The 20,635-nt window shown below is 38.4% G+C and overlaps 1 protein-coding gene across 20 annotated transcripts in view; it reads right to left on the bottom strand.

Moving 5' to 3' along the window:
- Positions 1–10,291: 10,291 nt before the first annotated feature.
- ikzf2 (IKAROS family zinc finger 2) overlaps positions 10,292–20,635 on the bottom strand; it is a 62,326-nt gene continuing 51,982 nt past the window's right edge. For all 20 annotated transcript variants that reach the window (XM_088605763.1, XM_088605770.1, XM_088605765.1 and 17 more), the window contains one exon: positions 10,292–17,275. In XM_088605763.1, the coding sequence (XP_088461889.1) occupies positions 16,500–17,275 (776 nt within the window). In that variant the 3' untranslated portion in view covers positions 10,292–16,499. The remainder of the gene's footprint in view (positions 17,276–20,635) is intronic.

Below are 20,635 nucleotides of genomic sequence, written 5' to 3' on the forward strand. Positions count from 1 at the left end.
CTGCAAACTCAGGCAGGCCACTACAGAAACGCCACTACAGAAACGCTCATCGCCGAGTCTGAGCAGTGGCTGAGGCACACGAGACAGGACAGTAGGGTGTTTTTGCATTTCAGCGTTGTGGTATGTAATGTTTGAACTCCAGGATGTTGGTCGGATACACTCTGCGACCTTTGCAGAGCTGAAAAGCAATATGCTGTCATGCTCAGGATGTCTTATTGTAACAGCCTCAGTCAAGCAGCTACCACAGATGGACAAAAGAAATCTTCCAGATTTTATTTTGATTCTTTCCAAACCGGTACAAAATTCGTTACCGTGGGTTTAAATGAGTGGATGCGGTGGATACAGCTCATGCACACATAGCTTCCATTTTATGCAAAAATAAAATTGTGGAGAAATCCAGATCTTGATAGCTATTCAATACCATTCTAATAGGTACAAAGGAATTAAGCACCAAACTGTGGGTGCAAAGAGAATGATTAACGTTTACAAATACCTGTCATTGAATGTCTACCTTTATCACATAATAATAATAATAATAATAATAATAATAATAAACTTTATTTTATATAGCGCCTTTAAAGGTGGCTTCTCAAAGCGCTTTACAGGATGACAATAACAATAAATAAGAAGACTACAACAATAAATAAGAAAATTTCACAAGACAGGACACAATTATAATTACATCAATACAACAATAACAATAGAGGAGACCGTGGAAGATGGTATTAAGAAGACCAGAGGGGTGAAGAATGGAACCAGTTAAGTAAAGGCTTTTCTGAAAAGGAGGGTTTTGAGTCTGGATTTGAAGGAGTTTAGAGAAGGTGACTCTCTAATATCCTTGGGCAAGGAGTTCCAGAGCTTGGGGGCATAGCAGGAGAAGGCCCTGTCGCCCATACAATGTAGACGGGCTTGGGGGACAGTAAGGAGAGCAGAATTTGAAGAGCGGAGGTTGCGAGGTGGGGAGTAGGGCGATAAAAGTTCACATGATATCACTTAAAAAAAATACCGACATGGCTTTAAGCTTGGAAAGCACTTATTTTTTCAGTTTGTCTGACTGCGTTTTCAGTTCAACCAGAGCCAGCTGTGTACCCATTCGCGTAAACCACATCAGTGTCTGTCTCCCTCTCCGGGAAGTGGGGTTCCCCTCCCAGGCCAGTTCTCGTTTCCCAGTCTGTCGTCTCCGTCTCTCCTTCAGAGCAGGTGTTCTCTCTCCAAGCGCACCTGCCCTGCGCTGCTCGCTGCTCTTGTTTCTGCCGCACACTAACCCCCACTTCGATCTGTCAGAAAGTTGTTTTCCATTGCTGTTTCACAAAGCACAGATAGTGTCTGCTTCTGGGCAAAGAGCTCTTTTGCTTCCAGGCAAAATTAACTGCCCGTTTTCTAAAGACTGGATAAAATGGAAGATGAGGCCAGGGGTAGAAACAAATGAAGCTTGTTATAGGGGAAAATGTGGAAAATGAATTGGAGCTGATTTGGAGCTGCAAAACATGGAGAAATGTTCTCTGAAATAAAGGTTGGAATGTCATCCTCTATTAGTGTTAGTATATTAGTACTTGTATTCGGAACAGTTTCACCATTTTTTAATCGTTCAAAGTGTTAGCATACAATCTAAGCATCACAATATCTTGCTCATTCAACATGCAGCTTAACTGAGGCTTGAAGCTCCATGTATTCTTATATTGCACCTTTGCAGCATCACAAAGCCTTTCTATACTGTATAAATTGTTAGGAATGATGTCCCCAAACCATCAAGGATGCTTTATGTAACTGACTTGCCACAGTGCATAATTCGTAGTTCTCTATAAGGGAATATGACAAATACTTTGCTGCTGACAAAAATGTGAAGTGTGATCACTGGCTACATGTAGTGGGTGCCCATTGATGTCTGGGATTGTCCCTAAAATTAAAAAAGTGCACCGTTGTCTGTGTGAGATCTGATTCAGCCTGCTTCAAAGACAAGGGTTGGATTGTGAAATGGAATTCAAGAAATCTGTGCCACAGAACATCAGTCTGGTACCAGAGCTGTGCAAACTCATGCTCTGACCTCTTTTCAGGCCATGTGCCTGGCAGTGTGTGACCTCATTCAGTCTGGGCATGAGGAGAGGACAAAGCAAAGCCAGGGGGGTTCAAAAAGGGTGTCAAAATTACTATAGTAGTGAATTTGCTCTGGAGCAAAAGATCTATTAAGATCACTGTTAGTGTCCTTAAGCTTGTTCTTTTTTATACATGACAAGTCACATAGTTGTGAATTGGAAAATAAGACTTAAATTAAAAATTTCTGCAAACCAATCAATCTGGTCTATTCATGGTGCTTGAAAACAGCACAAACCTGTGCAGATGATGGGTATCTTTTTAGCTGAATCAGTGCAATTCCCTGTTTGGTACAGGGGCGGGATATAAGTGGAGTTTCCATGAAGGAGAGTCCTCTCCTGGCTCACAGATCCAGTTGATGTCTGTCAATACCAAAGAAATAGCTTCCTCACCTGAACCCCGTTATAAAATTGCTAGGAAAAAAGTGTCACGGTTTGGCCTGTGTTGCTCTTTTGAGTAATAAAATAACTTTAACACACTTCTTTTCACACGCCTTACTTTGGCAGTGTAGGCGAGTAAAAAGCACTTTATAGATAACTCTTTTTTGAATATTTTAACCCAATTAAAGCTAGAACTAGCTAGAAGAAAGGTGTTAAACGTGCTTGCTGTAAAAGCTAGTGTCATATTGAAGACAAAATGTTCTGTGTCTTAATGAAAGAGTTATTTGTTAACTCAGAATGGAGTATCATCAACCAGAAAAAAGGGGAACGGGCATTTCAACCTCTATACTCGACGACCATGTTGCATTAATCTCTGACCTTAAAAGCTGAGGTGCTGAGAATATACAGTATGTAATCTGCATCGCATTGCTATTTAGGTTTCCGGTAGTCTTGGACCTTGAAAGAGAAAAAGAAATAGATGCATCCCTTGATAAGGGGAAGGAAGGAAGATGGAGGTCTTCAGCACTCACCCCCTCACTGAGCGGATCACAGGCCATTTCTCTGCATTGCTCAACCACAAACCAGGCTTCCTTACCCAGAGGTCTTTGCAGCAGTGCTAGCTCTTTTTTTTGTGGCTTCTTCTGCTGCTGTCGCCAGCAGCCCCCTACAGCAGAGTGGAATCCTGGATAGAACTTCATGAGTAACCATTGTAACCATTTCCACCTTTCAGCTCTGAGACTGGGTCACACCATATAGTACACTAGGCAATCATAAGTGCAGTTATTGATGCCATCAGTTATTTTCAGTTTCATAATTAGAATTAGAATCTATAGAATTTTGTTTTCACTTTGATATTATAGAGTATTTTGTGTTGAATGGCAGCATAAATCCCAACTACATACATTATAAAGCGCTTTGAGTGGAGTGTCCAGAAAAGTACTATATAAGGGTAAGCAATTATTAATAATAATTATTATTATTATTCCATATTGTGACACAACTCCTGGTGTAAAGAAGTGCCTCTTGTTCTAAAAAATACACTGTAGCTTCTATTCATTTCATACACTGGTATGCAGCAATACTCTCTGCCGAGTCTTTGGTGCAGGAATCTCAGAAACGTCTCTACGTCAGCTGAGAGGCAGCCTGGATCATTTGGACAATCAAAGTCAGGCTTCCATTGTGTTTGCGTGGTAAGTGAAGAAGTGTCTTTTTTTCTGAAGCAACAGCAGTAATTATCCTGATTCCAATGGAGGGAGAGCCAACCGCACACACAGGTAGAGCTGGATTCCCTGTTTCCTGGTGCAACGCCTCCGCCCTTTCCCCAATCCAGACAATACATGGTGCTTAGCATGTAACTCCCTGGTGAAAGAAAGGAACACGCCTCACTGAACTCTGCCTCCATTGCATTCAAACTCTGAGCCAGATAGAAAGTTTTTCACGCAGACCCGAAACAGTTTGATGGCTTTTGATAAAATTCTGCTTTGTTCATAATCATTCCCACACTGGTACCAATGCATTTCCTTCATCCTTTTCTTTGATTCAAGAAATACTTTGGTACTGGGTGGAAAGAGGAAAGAGGAAATGTAATTCATCAGTGATTTATGCTGGAAAGTGATTTTACAGACTTCCCGATGTTTGCAAAATGGTTAGAAAAACTACTGTAGCAAAGTATTACAGGCAGAAAAATGAGGAGAAAGTTCAAGACGGTCCTTCCCAAAAGTGCCTTGGAAACTTTGAGGAAGAAGGGCAATGGCTGTTCAGTTAAAGTCCTACAAGAAAAATAACAAAGCAGAGACTCGCAGAACACAGACCTCGTATAACCACACAAAACCAAGGGCAAAAGGAACGTGTCCATTGACAGGTACAGTACACTGCTCTCTGCCTCTGTTATTCAGGAAAAACAAGACAAATGTCACAGCAGGGTGTGGATTGCACAATAATCTGGGAGAAAAGGAGATTCTGTTCCACTGAAGTTTTATTAACATAGAACCTGCTGAGGGACAATCGCATTTAAGCCAGTGCTGTTTCCTGATTCCACGAGAAAGGCTTCTGCTGGCTTGTTGAAAGAAAGATCACATGTTTCCAGATCGAAAAGCTCCTCTCTGGAAATAACCTCTCTCGCCACCAACCAGTTCGATACTGGGTTTACAGAGCACTGCTACTACAGAGTGTTTTCGACACACATCATTAGAAGAAAGGGCACACAGCACACAAATAAAGTGTTTAGGAAATTGTTAAGTTTAAAAAATAGAATGTTTAAAATGATGTTACATTAAAATGCTTGGTTAAGTCAAGATAAAAGTGACAGGTTAGAGAAAAAACATCTTAAAAATGCTATGCCACGTACCATGTCTTGGTAGCTACAAGTGAAACACACACTTATCTAATTTATAGTCCTTAAATCCTGCTCTATACCAACCTTTTCCAATAGGAAAAGTTTCCCTTCCTTTTGCTAAATTTACACTATTTTGGTTCCTAATCTCTCTATTTACATTGTTTTTATGGAGGAAATTCTCTTATTTACATCATCTGTTTCCTAACCCTGATGTATACAGGACCCCCTATATAAGATAACTAACAACCTACAAATAACAGCTGAAAAATATCCTTGGATCAATAAGCTACTGACTATGAAACAGGCCAGATGGACTGAACGGCCTCCTCTCCTTTGTAACCTGTGTGCTTGGGTGTCCCAGCATTAATAAGGACAACTGTGTTGGTTTCTGTGTGTTGCAGGGAACGTGTGGTAGAGACGAGTAATGTTTAGTGGATAATGACTAATAATTTTTGTGTGGATTGATGGCTTGGATTTCATTCACAGACTTGGGGAAGATCTAACTCTTCTTACTTATTCACAATCCACACTGAAGTGGGCGACGACAGCACGCTCCCAGGCACTGAACTCTGTCATCACTACTTTCCTTAAACCCGGGCATGACCTATACTGCTCTAGCAAGGAATTTGTCAACCTGCAACATGTCCACACATGCTGTTTTTAATAATACCTGGCAGAAAACCACAGAAGAACAAACAAACAAAAGAAACAATGTAGGCTATTGTTTTAAGTTGAAAAGTACGAGAATCTTAAAGTGTTTCAGTTTATTTGTTTAAATATACTTTTGTCATTTCGGTAAAGTCAGCTTCGTTCAGTCTGTGTCCGAGAACGCATAGCTGCATGCTTGGAAAAATGGCTTTACGCTTCGCAAGAACCGCAGGGCATAGCCAGACAGAACTCCCAACTCGTCCACCATGGTGAGGGAAAGGATCCCTCGCTGAAAACCAGAATGGCGGGTCTAGGAAGCACCTCCATAGCCGCCAAGTGACACCCACCCATCTCTTCCACAGGATCACCTGCCAGGTAGGGAATCCATGAGCAACCTGTTTCTCTGCAGTTCGTAGGCAAGCGTAACGAATACGCCCCCGCGCATAATAGGGATCTCAGCCTCCCGGGCCGAGGGAGGTCTCCTTTAGCTCAGCCGGCAAGTTCCCTGTTGCGTGACTCCGGAGACCTGCGTTCGAGCCCAGGCAGTGAGGGACGAACTGGCAGGGCAGGAGTGGCAAGGCTGGAAGAAAGAACAAAGAACCGTTACACAAGGTATGGGTTTAAAGCCTGACAGCTAAACAAGTCTTGCCGGAAACAGCCAGAAATGCCAGAACAGTCTTATCTAGATTGAAGTACTGTTCCGAGGTGTCACACAAAAATCTACAAGTATGTTTCTGTATTTTAATTATTTGAATGTATAGTCAGTATAGTTAGTTAGGAAAATACTATTTATAAATGATTGGGAGTCCCATTTCAGAATTCCCGTACAGACTGAGAGACCGCTGGTGACTTCCATACAGGTTTTCATATCCCACTAGTAACCTGACTCATCTTAGAAATACACTTACTTAGCTTTGTCATGTGTTTTTGAAAATGGGAGAGAATCTGTGACCCCAAGACCAAGACTGCATCAGTGCAATAGAAACACAAGGCCCCTCCACTGCCCAGAGGCTCTGCATATCTTCACCTGCCGAGAGTCTGGACAGTAACCTATTCAACAGGGGTTCTGCTAAGCAATCGCATGCCGAGCGAAACTGCAGTCCCTGCAATCTCTGGTCAATATTGGTTTGACTTGCTGGCTTACCTGGGTAAACCATGGAAAATGCCAGATGTTTTGCCATTGTACAACAATGCCTTGAAGTCCACTATTTCTGAACAGCAAGACAGATTATTTTATTACAGGACTTTTGTTTTTAGGGGCTTGGTGCTCTGAGATTAAGGGAAAATATCAGTAAAAATCATTTTTTTAATTACACATGCTCACAAGAGCAACACAATTTGAAAGCTCTGTGTTTAAGTACAAGTATATATCCCACGTAACTTTTTTGTACCTTAATGAACATGCTGGTGCAGTATTTTTAATATTGTATTGAACTGCCGTTTAAGATTCTGGGTACACAGTGTTTAGAATTGTCTGTGAACAAGCTGTCAAATGCTTAACACTACAGTCCCAGCTGGGGGTGGAACTGAACAGTAGTTGATGAATGCTTTGACTGTTGATTTACTAAAAATCACACATAGTTTGTAAGTGTAGCCCAAACTTCAATAAAGCATTGAAATGACATTATTCCCCAGACTGCAAAATTGGACTTCCGGTGTATCTTCAGCATTTTAAAATGCTGCATTGATGTGTTGATTCTGTAGAAGGTAGCTTGTCAGGTCAGCAGCATCAAGAGTCCTTGAGACAGGGATTTTAGTTAGACCTGCAGAGGTTGAGATAAGGCAGCTGGCAGTTGGAAGTGAAACTCTTCTTTATCAGGGGATGCAGTTCCTGACATTGTTTCCATCTAGATAAAGGTTTCAGATTGGAGAAGTAGCTAGCCCGATATGTGTTAACCAAAGGACTGTGGACAAGTTGCACACATTTCGCACAGAGTCCTGGCACACACCAACAAGAGACACTGACATAGCCACCCTTCCTACATGAGAACGGTTAAAGACAATGCTTCAACAAGGATTACCTCAAACAATCCGTGGGGCACCCATGACTGGTCAAGGGCTGTCAGTGTCACGACAAATTATAGCACAATGACAAGGACTCCCCTGCATAGCAGACTGCATGTCAGCCTGGATTATTAATCTGAAACAAAATCAACTCAAGGACATGCTACAACATGACCACTACCTCAAGCATCCTGGTACTGTATATCAGTATAAAGTGTTCTAGTGACAAAACATTCAGATTTGAAAACCACTGACTTTGATGTTACAATATTGCTCATCTGGGCTAAAATTAGAAGCTTGGTGTCTCATTAAATGTAATTAATTTCATTCAAAATTAATTTACATCAAGGACAAACTGAGTACAGATCCACATTGTTCAATCTGTAAAGACCCAGCAGGAAGACCTTTTCACAAGAATGTGGATGAAGGGAAAGGAGGATACTTCTCTCACAGACCAGAGATACAGCACCACAGCGAGGGACACAGAAGCCAGCACTTGTGCTGCTGGAGAGATGGTTGATTGAATCACTGCATGGACTGTGCACTGAAGATAACCAAAAGCCAGAGTCCCCCAGCCACTATATAGGATTGGAAACACAGGAAAGAAATCCCTGTCCTTTGTATTTCTGCTTTTATCAATAACAAAGTTTCTCTTTTGTAATAATCCCTCCATCCATTTTCTAACCCCTTTATCCAATGCAGGGTTGCTGGAGCCTATCCTGGCAAGCATGGGGTGCAAGGAAGGACCTCTGTAATAATATCCATTCAAAATACAGTGCTTTTGCACAATTCTGTGGAAACCCTTTTTTTCAGCACATTTGATTACAAAAGTTTCATCACTTAGGAAACCTGCTTATCTCTTAGGCTTCTCGTATTTTAGTAACGCACATGCTGGCGATATCATCTTTGTATTATCTCCATTCCACATAGGGTATTTGCAAAAAACAATGGCATTCACAGGTGTGAGACTTCACCACCTGGTACAAAAAGTGCAGATATTTGGAACATAAAGGGCTATTATTCATCTTTGCTTTATACACGTAATTCTGCTAGCCCTAATTTCAGATACCAAGTTAATTGGGAGAATTTTTTAGACTGTGCTTAAAAAAAAATGGAAACAAACTATGAGTTGAATTTTCATAAATGTGTACTTCTAGGTAATGTTGTTGTGTAATGCTTTTATTACAGTCACAGTGAGTCAGAGAACGTTGAGCCATGACCAGAATTAACCAGGTAGAACTCAGAAAAGTCTCATTGTTTTAAAATTCACATGGGTCTTAAGTCTTTCTTTCTAGAGCTCTTTTCTTGAGGCATTGCAGGGAAATTTTTGATGGCACCCACCTTTGATTTTACAGTTAAAAATATAATGTAAGGAAAAATGGAAAATTCAAACATAATCCCGGATATATAACCAGAGTATGTGAAGAATTTATGAGGTATAATTGGATTCTATCAAGCCTTAATGGCACATATAAACAAAGACAAATGTGAGAGATTTCAAGCTCTCTTTTCGCGTATGCATTCTGAAAAGTATGCAGAAAACTGTGGTAAGCCGAGCTTAGTGTTCTCAAATGTTAGAAAGTACACAATAGAAAGTAAAGCAGGCTTTGTAACACTAGTCATTCTTTTGCAATGTTTTTGCATTTTGACTTAAGCTATGGGAAAAAAACTAATTACAGTCATTTCAATCTGTGTTTTCTACATGTGATGGTAAATGTTTTATCAGTTAAAGTAAAACATGGGTAAGAAAATCACTCATATCAACTTTCAGACTGATGTAGCGATTCACTGACAACACTGTCTTTTTTTCAGTGTTTTATTTTTTTCAGGCAGAAAAACAGTGAAAACACAAGCGCAGACTAAGCATGTTTCTGTGTTTTCAGTCAATGAGGTTTCTTGTTTAATGAGCAGGGACATAACGGTGCTTCATGCAAAATATCTGGTTTTCAAAGCAAAGACGAAACAGGGGGACAACACAGTCAAGTAAAGTAGAGGTTTTGTCACTTAGTCTGAAAGTCTTTCTTTTTGAAAGGGCTTTGGGCTAAGGTGTCACTTCTACAGGACAGCTGAAGCACCTAAACTACTCTAAAAAAACTTGCAGTTGTTTTTAAGAACCTATGGGATTTTACTTAGATCATCAAACTGCAGAATCAGGCTTTTTCGGAAACACCTCCCTTTGCCTTTGTACGCACTTGCACTTGCAAATATTTTTAAAAAGTGCATCCCGTTTAGGACTGTGATAAAAAGTAATATTCAGAAATAGGTTGTTTAAATGAAACATATTTCCTACAGCTACAGTACTTGCTTGTAAAAACACTGAAGTTTCAGATGTGGAATTAAGTTTTTCATAGAAAAGGAATCAAAATATGCAATTTGTGTAAGTAAAGGTGCTTATTCACTTGGGATAAACAGGAATCTAAAACAAACTCTCTCCTGATCGTAAACATGAAATGATATAATGGTATCGTGCATATCTGAACTTTTTTCTTTATTAATATAAATGTGTATTTATAGCCTGCCACTCACATAAAATCTGTCTATGCAGTTGGACTTCAAATGTGTTGTCCATAAAAGTTTAGATAACATAAATTACAGTATGTAAGTCTGCAGAAAATCTGGGTTTTGATTGTTTTTTTACAAAAACACGAATAGTTTTGCAGCAAGGTTTAAATTATTATTAATAACAGTTTACGGAAGAATTTCAATGTTTCTCTCTTTGTAAATGTCCGTTTTACACATGCCTGAAGTCAATGTCACTGCTATGGTATGACTGTACTATAACTGTCTTTACAAAAGAAGGCACCCATTTTACGAAATAAATGACAAACACACCTTTGAAGGCAAATGTACCTGAGATCCCGAAATTTATTTCAGTAAACGGCTCATTCGGAACAACAATGTAACAGCAAATCCCACATTTAAATTGGTACCAAAAATATATATATATATTTTTTAAAAAATTACTCAACTTCTTTTACTATTTCATTAGTCCGCAGTCGTTAATGGATTTCAAAAGTTATTTACTTCAATTTCCACAAACTATGTACATTTAATTATGAAGCAAAAATAGTGATCTATTGCACTTAAAAAAAAAATAAAAATGCACTTCTTTGATTCTTTGTGAGAGTCTCCACTTTAAGTGTACTCAGCCAACAATAGTAATTTTATTAATAGATGTGGTCATCTTTCTCGGTACATGAATATGCTTCCCATTATCTGTTATCAGAAATGATTTTTTGTAGCTGCAAAACACAGTGCAAACAACCTGCTTTTTCTTCTGTTTCACAATTTCCTTAACCCTGTTGCACAAAGACAAAATGTTAAAATCTTAAACCTGAACGTCAGAACTGTGGATTTATTTCATTTTACATTGTTACAGAAAGAAAAAAAAACTAACATTGTGACTTCAATAACTTGTATTGAAAAGAATACTGTATCATCTAGAACATTTTTATTGAGTTTAACTTTTAACATTAATCCTCCTCTAAATAAAATAAAACTTTTCTTGTTGTGCTTTGTAATCAATTCACTAAGTGAGGCACTCTTTTGTGCCTCTAACATTTTACCAGGTTGATTTGTAAAACTATTACTTAAAGGTGAAATAATTAATATAACACAGGAAGTGTTCTTCCAATCAGAGTAACCAAATATTACACAAGAGTGCACGTCCTTGTAAATTTAGAAACTAAAAAAACTCTTTATTTACATACATGCTGTGCTGAATTCACAGTTTCGACTATGCTTTTTCTAGAAATTAATTGGTGTGTATTATTTTTTTATGCCCATATAATCTGGGGTGATAATGTTTTTGCAATGTTTTAAACTGTTTTTTCATCTTTTTCCTGATGAAATGAGATGCAAATACCAAATGGGATTTTAAAGCCAGTCAATGTATTTAAACAAAAAAATCCCTTATTCATTTTCTCCTCTGTTTTGCCAGTACTATAATGAGTCCAGGAATGAGAAAAAAAAAGTTATGCAAAGTTGGAGTGTTACATTTAAATGGAGGGGAGTCAAAGCTGCAACTGAAGGTATGTGAGCATTCAAATTAAAAAAGTAAAAATAATGAAAGAAGCCCTGTACTCCTTAAAAATGCTTTTTATTCTTCAAAAAGAAGGGAGGCAAAGACTATACCTTTCAGGACTGATGGGAGCATGTTGAGGGAGGGTGTTGACTTACTATAGTTCTCTGAAAACCTCTAAGTATTAACAGTGAATTACTGGAGGAATAAAAATATGTAATGACCATAAAAATGAAGACTATCTCCATCTTTGTCTCTGTACAGACAAAATGTACTTTTAATCCAATAACCCACATACCATACACAGACAGAAATGATAGGAATTACATTGATCAATAAAATATTAACCTTTTATCAGTGCTTCTTAAATCATCAATGCCCTCTCCACAGAGCCAAAGCTACTGTGTTTACTTAAAAACTAGTTTGCTCCCCACTAAGCTGACGCTGTTGTATACTTCAATAAAAGTGTAAAATGCCTCATGAATCCTACATCTAACAACCTTAAAAATTAAGAGAATGCATGGCATTTTCCTTTTTGTAATGTCTACACAGGAGTTTTTGAAACCCCAAATGTTACTTCTGGTTACATGTTAAAATGTAAAACAAACCTTTTTTTAAAAAATAATATGATGCATCTTAATAATTACATACCTAACCAAAACTTTCAGCCTACCATAAAAAAACAACATTTGCAATATGCGATATATATTATTATTAATTTAAGAATATGTACAAAATAAAAACACATATATCTGCATCATTTAGAAAGCACAGGAAACAGGCAATGATACCATGGTCCCCTTCCTTCTGATGAATAACAGTACCTTTTCAGTTGTTTTTCGCGCTCTTACATTAATAACGTACAAAACTACATTTTTAAAAAAGTTGTAAACAGGTTTTTAAGCCAGTATATTAGCAACAAGACAAGCCCTTCCCACATCATGCAAAGTGTGAATACTGATAAATTCAGTGTATAACGAACTGCCTAACTGTGCGCATCATTTAGCCTCGGAGAAAACACCAGCCTCTACTTGTGCATCAAGTGAGCAGAGAAAAGGTTCGAAGGAGAAATGCTGGTGGTTTGCTAGATAACTGTGGTCTGGAAAACAAATACATTAATCACACTGTATAAATGAACACATGGCCTATACACTGAATTTTATTGGAAATAATGCCAATGTCAAAGACAGAGATACCTACACAAGAGACGCAGGTAAACCCATAGATAAAACTACAAAAAAGAGCTAAAGAAAGCTGGGCAACGGGCAAAGGCAATTAATGTGTGCCTTACCTGCCAGACTGTGCACTACATTCCCATACACGCCTACTGAGTTTGAACACTAAACTACCCTGATTATTCACCTTCCATTAACCAGAAGAAGTGCCTGGCATAAAGTGCAATCTATTATGAGTAGAAACGATATCATGGGTATAACGATATGCCAGATGCTGATGTATTTCATCCATAATGCTCCGTTACAAAACAATGCCAAATCCCTGCACATGGCTACTAAGCAGCTTAAAGTGGTTAAAGGGTTATGTGTTAGTCAGTATGAACACACCCCTTTCCTACATCATTAAAAGTCTTTCCTATTTTTACCATTTTAATGTTTTTTTTTCTATCTTTAGTCTAATTAACTAATCATGATCTAGGACAGTAATCCCCTTGAAGCTAATTGATTATATTCAAAGGCATATTTAGCCTTGCATATTCAAACTCCTCTGAATAACTAGTGTACTTTCCAGCTCGTTTTTTGCCCAGTATGCTACAAGCTTTCTGTGTCAGTCATCTCCGCGATTGACAAAGACACATCAAAACAACAATAAACTATTCAGATTGGTCAAAGTTCCAAACAAGGACAATATTGTCGACTAGATATCCAGGTTCTTTGCTTGGCTGTAGTCTGATCTACAAGGAGCATAATAAAAGGGCTCTCTTAGTGCCACTTCATAGTATTCTAATCCTTAATGTAAATATCTTCCCAGGAAGCAATGGATCAAGTCTAGGCTCACTCAACAGTTTTCTAGGCAATTTGTTTCTAGACAAACTATTCCTATTCCTATTCCAAAGATAAATGCCCAGCCCTGTGTTTATTAAGTGCACTGGAAGGAGATTTTACATGGAACCCCAGTTCATACAGTATAAATGGCTAGTCTACAGGTAGCAAAGGAACAGGTAAAGGTCTACTCCATGCTGAAGCAAAAGAAAAGAGGTTCAACTTTTCGGCTGAGGAGCCTTCTTAATGACGCCTGAAGAAGGACCCACCGTCAAAACGTTGTGTCTCTTTTCTTTTCTTTGTTCCTCTGCAGCCTACACATGCTGACGCAGCTGCTCGAACTTAGTCTATAGGTATACTGGGATTAAACAAATTAAGTGACTTTACTGCATTTAACAATTTAAGGTTTGATAGAACTTTCAAATAAATGTAGGAAAGGAAACGAAAAGCGATGCTTTCCAAGTGTTGTTGAGATATTTCTTGCCTTCCTTTTTTGACATTCATATCATTTTCTAATTTCATTTTTACGATCGTATATACAGTCTATTCTGAACTCAATAATTCATAACTACAGGTGCTGAAAATAATCCAAAGGGTTGTGAGATGCTGGGACAATCTACCCAGCCATGTTCTCCAAGAGATGTTGACCACAACTAGCAACTACATTAGCAACTAAATAGGAAAGATGGGCTGAATGTCACCACTGTTCTTGTACTTTATATATTCTCTGAGGGCTGATGATGTAGTTCTGAGAGTCTGAACAGTTCAGTTTGGCTCAGTTTAGCTTAGTGATCAGATTCACCTTCATTGAGTAAATCTACTCCTCCCTCACTACTCATCACTACAACCTGGGTATAAGGTTCCAGTTGGTTTCTTAGAAATGAGGTTTCACAGTAGCTGATTCTCCAAGAGAGTGAGGTAAGTGGAAAATATATTTTAGAAAAATTCTAAAAAGTCTAAAAGTCTTCCGTAGCCATGAGATTAACTCCCATTCTTTTTAATCTATCACTATGAAAACACTTTGTTCATTGACAGGGTACAATAACAATATAAATCAAAATCTGTAAAGGGTATGTTCTTGACGTGGAATATGAACTTCACTATAAAAGTCAATATAAAGAAATCAGTTATGATTAAATTCTGGAATTGGAAAGAGTTGCCACTGAAGGTGAGGTAAGACTTACTCTGCTATGTTTAGATGTGTGCACACTGAAAAGATTTTTCTTCATTCTGTTGTTAAGGAAGGTTTTGCATTTAAATATAAAACTGATGATTTGGATATAAGAAAAAAAGAAAACAGTGATTAATTTGGGGCTGAAAGAGAAAGCAAAGAGCACTGATCTCTAGCTTGATGTTTTGTTGTTTCCTTGAATGTGTTAAGCAATTAACAATTATTATGGAAAGCAACTGTTAATGTGTAACTCTGAAAACTGTCTTGATGGAAATTTACCTATTATCAACTAGGAAGAACAGACAGAACAATATGGTAACATTCATGCTCCAAGTGTTCTCGACAAAATAAAAACAGCTAAGTACCTGTTGTTAAATAATCTATTTATTGCAAGTAGTACCCATAGACCAGTGTCATCCAAAAAGACTACCTCCTCCAATATCACACATATATATTTACAATAAAAAAGAAAACCCTAGGCTTATCTAGGGTTAAGAATCCTGTCGATGAGAGATTGTGGTTTCTCACGTTTTGACCCAACAGCAGCCTAGGGAGAGCTACCAACGGAGTCGTTTTTTAAATGACACTGCCAGCAGCCAAGTGTGTCAATCCAGGTACATTTTGGAAAATAGTTCTACATAACACATACCGTATGCCGTTGTTGAGTGACATACAGTATAGGGGAAAAATCCCATTTCCATGAAAGCGAGTTTGTTTTAAATTAAAAAGGAAGCACCATGTTACTTATGAAAGACCCCTGATTCATAATAATGCTCTAGGACAGCAAGAAAATAGATCATACCATGAAGGAAGAAATACCCAACTTTACCAAACCTAACTCTACAGTTTTATCACCCCATTGTTTTCAAACTTGCCTGGGGAGAATTTCTAGGTGTGAGGGTTAGCAGCTTGAATACCACCAAATGTTAACAAATATGTTTCCTTGTCTATTTTTGTATCAAAATATAACTGCCTAGTAACATTATCAACTCCCTGCTGACAGTGTACCTGACATGGCTTTAATATTGCTTCAAGGCACTTTTAAGGATGTTACCACAGCAACAGTTCGCCAGTTCTACATAAATATAAAAATAGCAATAGGTAAAGATAAGTGATACAACTTCCATAGCACAACAGCCTATCATGTGTTAGCATATAAAGCCTACCATGTAATAAGCATGAAAATGCCTCTAAAAAACACAGTCAATGGCTGTTTCTACAGCTCTTCAGCAGGCATGCCTGAGGTCCGCATGTGCTTCAATATTTGACACAATGATGACATCACGCTCTGCTAACATCATCTGGAAGCTCCACAAGGAATTCTTACATATACCCGAAATTTTAAGCTGTAAACTGCAAACTCGAAAGGACACCATTTTATCGAGGAGAAGTGTTTTTAGAGTGTAATAAGAGAATGAATGCAACAGAAATTCCTGTTTATAGCTGCTCTGGCAATAACAGACATTAGGTGCAAGTGTAAGAGGACTTCAACAAGTTCACTGAAAAATTGCTTTTTGGAAATAAAGAGGATGAATGAACTAGCAAACCCAGCTTGCTTCCCATACCCATCCCTGTCCCTTCCCCAATTTCAAAAGTCTTTCATACAACAGAATTTCATACAACGTACGGATAAGTCACTGACCTATGCCTTCATAAACTGGTGCGTATAAATGCATATACACGTATCCATATATACGAGTACCTATATGTACTAAAGACCTTTAAAACTGCAGCACCAAAAGTGGTTGGTCCACCTCCTCCTGGGCTGGGAGGATTTCAAAGTTCTCTAATACGCACATGAGCAAACACAGACATGCACAGACGTCTTCTTATTTCTCCACTGGCTGCGCACCTAGTGAAAGGTGTGTTCCCCTCTGACAATGTGCGAGGAGAATTCATAGCGGTCTTGGCTGCGATAGCCACAGATGTTGCACTCCAGAGGGTCCCTGTATCCATGGCAGCCCATATGGATGGTGTACATGACGTGGTCGAGGAAGAGAACCCGACAGTGCTCACACTTGAAGGCCTTCACCTCCACGCCCTCCCCGGTGAACACCCGGAAGGAGTGTTTGGAGGGGCCTAGAGAAGAGGCAGCACCTGCTGCGGCCGCCGCCGCTGCCTCCACTGCGGCCTTGCTGATGGCTTCCAGACCCCGGGCATCATCCTTGCTGTAGCCTGGGATGGACTTGGTCCTGGCCTGGGAGGCCTGGTTTCCAGGATACACGTGGCGCTCCTCCGGACTGCTGCTCTCCGAGTCAATGGAGTCTAGGCCACTGTTGCTAGGCGACCCCTCACGCTCAGCTGGGGGGTTCTTTGGTCTGATGAGAGAGATGGGGCCATCTGTAGAGAAGTCGTGGTTCGCTGATGGGGCTTCTCGGCTGCTGGGCCTCTCCAGACGGCCCGGGGGGTAGACCTGAGAGAAGAGTGGGTTCATCATAGGAACCACATCGGCCATCGAGAGGTGCTGAGGGTGCATAAGGGGGCGCAGGGAGTCGGCCCCCAAGTAGGAGATGGCGTTGTTGATGGCCTGGTCCATCATATGTGCCTGCATGAGCTCCGCGTCCTTCTCGTACTTCATTCCGATATCATAGCGCATCTCTGGGTAACTGTACCGAACCAGCTTCTCACCTGAAATAAGATGGAAAATCATTTTGGACCATCTTTTGGAGGAGGAAAGGGGCAAAATATCTATTCCAGGGCTTCTAAACTAATGAATTTGAATGCATGGTTATTTTTTTAATCGCTACAGAGTTTGCAAGTTTCCTTCCATGTAAAATGGTGAATTTCATATTATAAAATGATATATATATAATGATATATATAAAATATCATTTTATAATAAGGAATAGATGTGATAGTTATTTTATGGTAAATCTGTTCGGAAAAGCTGCCATTCAGTGCTTTATTATCTGCTAGACATTTATTAAAGAGAAGGCTATGTATTTATACAAACTATTTTGTACGTAAAAAAATAAAATAAAATTAGCATAAACTTTAACGGAAATGAGCCTCTTATACAAATAAATCCTTTAAATACCACAATGTGCAGGATGGACTGGGCAGATAAAAATCAACTATACTGAATCAAAGAAAGAGAGAAAACAGGAAAACCATGACTTTCATCACATAACACACAATTTCAGGAGGCTGATTCAAAATCTGGAACGGTGTTCTGCAACAGCACTTTATTTTAGCACAATTACCAACTCTACATTGATATCTGTCATTCCGATCAGAGTTCTAAAATGGAAATATTGCACCAAATATCACTCTTCACTGTCACAGTGTTTCTTAAAAATAACCTAAAAAATGTAAACAGTTATGATTATAATAAATAACACTCCAGACATTGCATTTCTATACATTCCAAAAGACTCCAAAAGGCTTTATGGATAAGATGTAATATGGGTATTCAATTTAAAAAAAATACAAAAAAGTTTAAAACTTAAACTTCTTTATTTCAAACATTAAAGCTGTAACAGAAGTAGATTCTATCCTCCTTAGTGGAAGAGATAAAAATATTAAAAGGGATTTATAAATATGTTATTTTCTTTTTTCCTTTTCATAGTGGTGCAATAATGTCCTTTCTACTGAGATTAGTTCAAAGTCAAGTGACAGGCAATACAGATAAATCAATTTTCTTATCAAAATATGCCTCCTTTACCACAATTAATTTTAATTTTAATTTCTAAACCATTTAGGCAACTTTATGACACAATGTAAAGCCATAACTTCTTCCCTAATTTTTAAAATCCCATATGCATTTTTTAAATATATGTGTGATGACTGAAATCAGGCAGTTCCTTCCTTTCAGACATCGGGAGACTGAAATCCCTGGATATCAGTATAAAAAACACAACATATCAGGAAAGCTGTTTTGGCAATATTTTAAGTGAAGGAATGTTCATGGGGTGCAAGAAGAGCAGTGCGAGAATACGTTCTTTATTGTGTTTTGTTGTTTTTTATGTTTACTCGAATTACAATGAATAACACCACTATAACTGCTTCAAACACACAAAATAACAACATGCACAATGCTTTATAACCATTTGTGCAAATGCCATTACAGGTGCATAGCTATTCATAAAGGCTTGTAGCACTGTGTTATTAATTGACTTATGAAAACCATAATTTCGGTATCGATTTATTACATTTTCTTAAATTATGAAGTTGCATGGAGTTATGGCGGTGCTATTTAACGTTTAATACATTTAGTCGTTTAATACACATCGTGCTTTTATATTTGTGCCTTTATTGTGCATTTTATTGGCCATGGGGTTATAATGGTGGAAAGCCCCGTGTGAGCAAAATAGCCCAAAAGAAGTGTTTAACCCTTGCAAAACGTGGATGCGGTAAGATGTTTTGCTTTTCTCAAAGTACAGGCTGCAATGGCAATGCTACAGGTGTGCCAAACCACAATAAAGTGAAAAACAGGTCTTTTTTTCAGCTCTGCTTCTTTTTCTCTTTCAGCAAAGAACTTGGTAACGAGATAAGAAACAGAACTCTAATAAACAAGAAAGGAAACAGAGAATACGTACAACGGGGGACAGGGAAAGAAGGGCAAAAATGTCCTGACTTGTCCCCACCCTGCATAAAAGCAAACTCACATTTATGGATCAATCGGTCCTATTCTTAAACTACTGCTCTCTGTTTCTTCGACTTATTTTGTATACTTTGTCCATTTAAAACGGTGAAGCCTGTCTTTTACACGTCTACAATACTTTTGTCAACATTAGATAAATAAAATAAAACAATGTACATAATGACACACGAGGAAACATTCTCATTGACTGAATGTATCATAATACAAGCATTTAGAATGCACTTGGTTTGTGGGGATGTCAACCAGGAACATTTGACAAATTAAAGCATGACAATCTCAAACATCCTACTAAGCAAATCAATTTAAAAAAATGACTAACCCCTTTCAGTCTGACCGAGGCAGCTGCCCACTCCACACTGGTCAGGAGGCAGGCTGGTGAACTGGGACCAGCAAGCACTAAACTCTATCTTTGCGCTACAAGGGCAAAGCTCTACTAAGTATTGACCGATGAAAAATATCTCCATTCAGACTTAAAAAAATAATTTAAACAGAAACCTTTACAAGTACATACCGTATACACAGAAGGACACTAAAAATGTGACAAAAGAGAACTGAGTCCAATAACACTTGCTGCATTTGTAATGCCCCTCTGTATCTAAAGAATATATATATATGTTATTAAAATTAAATATCAGAAATATATAAAACAGAGAACATTTCTCTCTGGTTGATTCTAGCTTCATTTCTGTGATTGCAAAAACAGAATACTGTATTTCTCTCTTAATTTCAGTTGGAAATACTGAAATGCACTCTTTACACTGTTTGCCATTTCTGGTGGATTTTCCACACTTGTTTATCATTAACAAAAAAATTAAAATAAGGATGTCTTTTGCATTAGCTTGTTAGTTTTACTTAGTATTTGCTTCCATTTTTTAAGAATAATTTCTTATTTTTTAATTTGGATATTCATCGTTCTCCCTCCCACGTTTTTCTTATCCTGATCGTGCATTCAGCTATGTTGCTCAACAAGTCAAATTTCCTTCCCCTCCTCAGTGCTTAGAGCCCTCAGACAAGATTGGCCACTGGGGCCGAGAGAAACTCAAATGTGCAGTGTCGCAGAGAAACCGTTCTCTGCAGCAAGTCATTTAAAAAACATGAGATATTTCTCTCCATTTCAGATTTACAGTTAAAAATACAGATGATATGATACATTATGAGAGTAAATCATGAAAATGTGAAATAATCCTGTTTTTATAAATCAGAAGGAAATGGGCCGTTCAGCCTGCTTCACTTTGCCTCAGCCATTCATTAGTGAAACAGAAACTTCACACAGCAATGTGCAGAACACATCAAATGTTCTGACATCACTAACCCATAAGTGACAGAATTAAATAGAATTTGTTCATAGTGAAATTTCCTGCACAGCACAAGACCAGCAAAATAGC

This window comes from Lepisosteus platostomus, chromosome 14 (genome assembly GCF_059453375.1).
Source record: "Lepisosteus platostomus isolate fLepPlt1 chromosome 14, fLepPlt1.hap1, whole genome shotgun sequence".
In the NCBI taxonomy this organism is placed as follows: Eukaryota; Metazoa; Chordata; class Actinopteri; order Semionotiformes; family Lepisosteidae; genus Lepisosteus; species Lepisosteus platostomus.